Consider the following 6947-nt stretch of genomic DNA (forward strand, 5'->3'; position numbering starts at 1 on the left):
AACTCAATTTCGATCAAAAATGAAGTCAGAATATAATCCTGGAATATTCAAGCGATGATGTGTTAAATTTACTTGCTATAATTCTTTTTAGGGGAATCGAATACTTTTAATATTGAATTAATTAAAAACTATATTTGAAAATAATTTCTTTTTTTTTAATTTATAATTTATGCCAAATTTTTCAAATCATCAATGTTATATATTATATTTTAGTTTTTTTATCATTTAAATTATCAATCACAATTATTTTATATCATAATTTATTAATTAACCTTTGCTTTAAACTTAAAACGTATTAATATTTGTATAAAATATCAAAGCATTTTGGTACAAACTGCAATTATTTAGTTTATTTTTTTAATAAGTATATGGCGTTGTTTGTGGGCTCTCTTTTTAAAATAATGATTTCTTATTATTTATTCAAAATAATATACCTTATCGGAAATTGTATATTTCTTAAAGAGTATAAAAAAAAATTGTTATAAATATTCTTTGAAGAAATTTATATAGTATTATACAAATAATAAAATAGGAAGTTATATTATATGCATTTAAAGAAAAATACTTATTAACTCACTGTCTTTGTATTATAATTTTAATGGAATGACCAAAATTTGTAATATTGTCACTAAGAATTTTCTAGAGAAAATTGATTCAAAAATATTTTTTAAAGTAGCCTTGACTAATATTTAGGCAACTTTACCATGATTTATTATGGTAATATTCTCTGTTTAATTATAGAGTAAAATTGAGATTTACCAAGACTAGATGTGGCACAGTTCAACCGCAATGAAAGTGTATTGGGTGTAAAATATTGGCATCTAAAGGGGGAGACATGGACTAAATGTTCACACAGCCATGCACAAATGTAATTCCTTGTAGTCGGAGCTTCAGAGCAGCTCATATACAAAATATTCCCAACCAACCACATCAAAAGAGAGTATAAGACCTGAACTAAGATCCCTCGGGATCAGGCAAATCTCTAATCTGGGTCTTAATTAAAAAATATAATATATTTATTCTATGTTTTTGCAATAGTGTTGCTGTACAATTTCCATGACATTTAAACTTTTGAACCTAGATTCACAATGAGTCAAGGGAATTTTTAATATTATAACCACTAGAATTTTTTAATTTAAAGGCTTATTATAGGGAAAGCAATTAAAGAATTAATATTTTTTTTCTTCCTTTTTAAATTTATTTCAATCATTATTTTAATAAATTTTTATACTTTTAAATGTAAATAATTAAAAATCAAATTTTATATAATTAACTAATTTTTTACATTTATACGGTCATTCCACAAATATTATTAATTTATACAATTGTCTATACAAAAATTTACATTTTATTGTATTCTTATTCGATTTGATTCGAATAAAGAAATTAAATAAATTCAAAAAATCTGCAAATTTGATGAGATGTTGCCACTGACGATACAATTTCCTGTATTGCATGCCGAGTACTCATTTCACGTTCCGTAAAATATACAATAAATATTTTATAAATAAATTTGGAACAATTGCATGGTATGTAATAGGGATCTGAACCAAAACTATTATCGGTTTGAATTTAAGTTCAGGTTCGGATAAAAATAAAGGTTCAGTCCGGAAAAAAAGTATAGGTTTGGTTCGAACCTATAAAAATGTTTTGAAGACTTTTAAACCTACATTCGATTTATATATTTTATTTGTTGTGATATTTTGTGAAATTTATTGATTTCTACAAGGCGGTTTCTTTTTATGCGATGCTCAAGATTTGTTCCCGGTTATCCTTTATAGTTGTTAATCAGTCATATATCATTTTGATGTGTTATTTATATTACTATATGTAAATAATTTATATATTGGATTCGATTTATTTATAAGCATAAAAACAAAATAAAAAATTTAAATTTAAAGAAAAAAACAAAAAAAACGAGAAAAAAATACGAAAAATAACAATGCCACTAAATATTTAAAACAAACAAAAATAGGGTGTTCCAGTTCAAAAGCTTTTTATCCTAGACTAACCCAGGACACGACTTAAGCTTAAAAATATTTAAATGTGTAAAATAGTGATATACCAATGGTTATAAAAATTAAATTAGAATGTTATCAATATACTAATAATAACTTTAACATAATTTTATAAGCAGCTCGAACCGGTTCAAAGGCAATATAGAGGTTCCGTTTAGGTTCGAATAGAAAATCATTTAACAATTCAGGTTCGGTCTAGATTTGTAAAAAATAGCGGTTAATACGTTTAGCGGTTCGGTTCAGGTTCGGTTCAGGTTCGGTTTGGATCCCTGATATGTAATCAGGGTTACCAGGTCTAGCATATTGACTAGTAGACTACCATATTTTTTTAAAAAATTCGTAATCTACCACACTCACTCAACTATTACAATTCTATCGCATTTTTTAACATTTCCAAAATATACCTCAAAAACTTTAACAAACTTTCCTACATTTTAAATTTTTGAAATTTTTATATAAAAATATCATGTCCTATGTTGAAAAAAGGAAAAATCTATAAAAATCTACCACAATGGAAGAATTTGTATATGTAATTGAAGCAACGATCTATATTTATTTTTTATTCAATATTTAGGCCACGTGATTATTATATAATTTTAATTTCGCTTTTTATTACAACCTATTTTTAAAATGGCTTATTTTTTTATAAAATTATTTTCTCAATTTTCTACACATCAAAAAGAAGATAAATAAGTTATTTGACATATCTCAAAATTTTAAAATTAGATAAGTAAAAGGTTAAAATAAATGTTTATTAAATTATTTTATATATATTTAGTATTTTCTATAATTATATTTTGTATAATCATATGTGGTGGTTTTTAAGCCTCATTATGCAATAAAAACATTTTATTTTATATTTGACAAAGGGGTGAGAAGGTCGAAGCTATAACCCTCAAATACCAAAGAATGAAACAATAAACCAATGGCGTCACTAGGAAGAACGTATGGGTCTGAGCCCCCTGTAAAATTTGAAGAGCCCCCTGTAAAATTTGGAAAATTTTTTACACCAAAAAAGATAAATATTTTGAAAATGTTAGCTAAAAAAAAGGTCATTTTGAAAATGTTGGCTAAATGGAGGTCATTTTGAAAATAATTTTTGAGTCCCCTGAGATTGCAAAGGTTAATGCCCTTGGTATAAACTTTTTTTACTGTGCGGAGATGATTGGCTTCTACATAACTTTAAAATAATTCTCAGATGATGATGCTACCAACGGAAAGATTGCCTAGTGTAGAAGTAAGTCGAAATTATGTGCTCCATTTGATTTCCTATATTCCGCAACAAATCACTTATAATTTATTTTTTGATAACTGGTTTTTTTCTTCTAATTTCCAGGTCGAACTTGTATAAAGAGGGATATTTTGAACAGCCATCTCTTTTCTCCAAAATAATCGTCTTATAAACATCAATTTTATAGAAAGCGATTGAGAAATTAAAAATATTTTCATTTTAACGTCAAAATTTATATCACCAATATCTGGAAAACGGTGATGGTCAAATCAAACTGAAAACGGTGCATATGGAGCACAAATCCGTTCAATAGATATACCATCAAAAATCTTAAATGGTGACACCAAAAGGACCTAAGTTACCCAACCATTTTGTAATTTTCACATTTTTAAAATTTTTAATACTAAAAAAATTAAAATACTGCCCGGCTCGTGTACCTGGGCATGGCTGGGCTTAGAGCCGGGCACTGCAGGTCTCTAAAATATTTTATATATTATGAATGATATAATATATTTTAATAAGTTTTAAGGTAAAAATGTTTCTTCTTATTTTATTCTTTTTAAATATTCATTCTCACTTAAATCAAGTTCTTTTGCTTCTTCTTTATTAACATTAAATTGGGATATTATTTAATCGTTGCGGTTTAGTCGTAGAACGTGAATAAGATTTAAAATGTGTTAGTTCTTAAAACGAGCGTTTTGCAAAACAAGCACTTAGGAGATTTTTAATAGCATTTTAATAAATTTTACATATTCTGAAAAAATCAAAATAATTTCTTTCTTACTTAGTTTTTTAATATCTTCTAAGGAGTTAAATGTATATTTTTCCATTTGAGTAATCCAAACTAATCTCTATGATGATTAATTTCATAATCATTTGGAACATGATTTCCATCAATTTTTCGAATAATTCATCACTGGATTGTTGAATTGATTTTTGTTACTTGTTTATATAATCTAAAACTTTATAATAAATTTGTCTATATTCATGAACTGACCCGAAATGATGTCATGAAAAATTCGAGTCACCTTCGAATCTTAAAGATGGTTTTTCTGTAGCTTTAAAATAGGCTCCTCTAAATTTAATTCCTTTGACTTTAAATTAATCTCTCTCCAAAACTAATAGAAACTATCATCTTGTATTACATCTGGAATTTTGATAAGAATTTATATTTTATATTTAAAGTTTTGAAAGTGTAATCAAGAGCTTTGGATTTAGACATTTAAAATTTCTACTCACTCAAATATTGTTATCATCATTTAAGAAATAAAAAGTTTGTAATAATAAATTTTTTGCTTTTTTTGTAATAATCTCAATGCGAAATGTATTTATAATCCTAAGAAAAGATATATGATTATTTTCTAATTCCTTTCTAATGTATTCGGCGTAGAGCGTGAGATATAATTCATATATTTTTTAATGGGGGCCCATTAAGAGAGGAGAGATGGAAGAACATCGCAATATAGAATAATTAATAACTTATTTTTCTTATTTTTTATTTTTGAATGAGATATAATAATTTATCCCTTTTTTGCGGGGTTCAGCCCCCATAGAAATTTGTCAATTGTGGCTAGAGCCCCGCCTCCACGAAGTCGGTTTGTAGCGATTCTTATTGTTATTGTATTAAACGCACGCCAAAGGGCTAAGTATTATGTATAAGTAGTATCCATATGGTTTAATAAATTATGTAATAAGTTACATAAAAATATAATTGATCCGAATATTAATTTATTCTTTTTCAATACATGATATTTTGAGTAATTTTTGTTTAGCGTGAATATTAAAAGTTACTTTTGATGCTATGTATGCTTCTTATTTTAAAAATTAGCAGTGATGGTAACATTATTATTGCAGCAATAAGTTTCGGTGAAAAATAATCATTTTTAAAATAAAATTTGGTAGTAACGATCGAACAAACTAGTTGAAAATATCGATTTATTTAATATGACTTTATATACTCTTTACTAATAACCATTGAGATAGAATGATAAGGTAAGTGGTGAAGGGGGGAGGGGGGGGAAGGGGGGGGTGCTAGGTCCCTCTAAAAAATTTGAAGAGCCCCACACCCCCTCAAAATTTTGGTTTTTTTATGCCAAATGTAATTTTGAAAATGTGCCAAAAAAAGTAATATTTGATATTGTTAGCAAAAAAAGGTAATTTTAGATAATGTTACTAAAAAAAGGTAGTTTAGAAAATAATTTAAAATTTTTTAAATTTTATCCCACAATATATACAGCAATAAATTTTCCTCTTTTTATTAACTCCACAATTTTCTCTTTAAACACATCAAAATATGAATAATATATTCTCTGAATAATCATTTATAACATCATTCGCATAACCATAATTTATCACTTAATATTATATTAAATTAAAATTTAACAGCGCTATCATTGAGCAACACCCGTTATTATGAATAATTTGTTAATACTTTTAAATATATCCAATAAATCATATGGTTAATAAATTTCGTCCATATGTTTGGGATCCAATATATATTATGTTACAAATAATCATATTGCAATCCATTTATTATGCCATGCTGGGGATACTTTTGTCAATTTTCTTACGATTTGAGCTTAAAGCACCATCAATACATTATATATTTATACATGAAAATATAAATTTTTCTGACACTTTAGGCAAAGTAATTTCTTGCTTGTTTATACTAAATTCCTTAATATCATCCCTGGCTATTTGGTTTTTAGTTAAAAGAACGAAATTATGTTTAGATTTTTCAACCACTATTATAATTATCCATATAATAATTTCATACTTACTCAAAAAACAAATTCCTTCAACATTTGCTTGGTGGCTTATCAATGTTACATGCCTAACCTTATGCACAGTTGTGGCAGAATATCTATGCATGAAAACTGAACTGAAACAAATTCCAACTGAATATAGTTGCTTAAACAATATATAAATGTATTCTTTTATAGTGAATAAAAAGATTATTTTGTAAATATACCTTTAACAACTAATCTTAAATGTTTAATAATACATATAGTACTATGACATCTAATTTTGAATTAATTTAGTTTATTTTATTATGCTAGGTTATATATTTAAATTTATATAATATTGAATAGATCATCAAACTTTTAGGAAAAGAATTGAACATAAAGCTTGATATTTTTGCAAGAATTTAATTTGCTCAATATTCAGGGGAGTATTGTGAGGGGGAGTAAGCCCTCTTCTAACTTTTAGCCCCCCCCCCTTCACATCCCCCAAATAAAAAAAGGTTTATATTTTATTAAAATTTTTAAATAGTTAAAATCTTTTCCATGTATTTTTTTGTAGCCACATAGATGATAGAAATGTATAAGGTTTTATTTTTCAATTTATTATAGTAATTTTATGTCACCACTATTGTTTACTTAAAGTATAGAAGGTTCACCACCAAGTAGTGGTGATAAATATCAGCAGGTTTTGAGCCACCTTTAAAAAGGCAAACTATTTTAAACAAAAACTACCATCTTAGCCTTTATCGAAGTTTAAACTTAAAATATGGCTAAATCTTGAAAAAAATATACTCTTGTGTCTTGTCTCAAGTTTTAGTTAATTTTTTTGACTATTAAGATTGAGTCTATTAACAACACTAAAGGCTAATAGGAATTTAAAATTTTCAAATTAGTAAGTTATTAGTTGCTAAGATTAATCAATTTACTTTGAAAGAAATAATAAATTGGCATATT

General features: G+C 26.1%; 1 protein-coding gene across 1 annotated transcript; it reads left to right on the forward strand.

Moving 5' to 3' along the window:
- The first annotated feature begins 5700 nt into the window (after positions 1-5700).
- Positions 5701-6252, forward strand: LOC135924775 (protein SYS1 homolog). The gene has a single exon (XM_065459883.1). The coding sequence runs from the start codon at positions 5705-5707 to the stop codon at positions 6173-6175; it is 471 nt and encodes a 156-aa protein (XP_065315955.1). The 5' UTR covers positions 5701-5704; the 3' UTR covers positions 6176-6252.
- The last annotated feature ends 695 nt before the right edge of the window (positions 6253-6947 follow it).

The sequence above is a fragment of the Gordionus sp. m RMFG-2023 genome, chromosome 2 (assembly GCF_954871325.1).
Source record: "Gordionus sp. m RMFG-2023 chromosome 2, tfGorSpeb1-WG-v2, whole genome shotgun sequence".
NCBI lineage: Eukaryota > Metazoa > Nematomorpha > Gordioida > Chordodea > Parachordodidae > Gordionus > Gordionus sp. m RMFG-2023.

Excerpts from the sequence above, each read along its gene's own strand:
- LOC135924775 (XM_065459883.1), top strand. The coding sequence starts at position 5,705 with ATGGTTAATAAATTTCGTCCATATGTTTGGGATCCAATATATATTATG.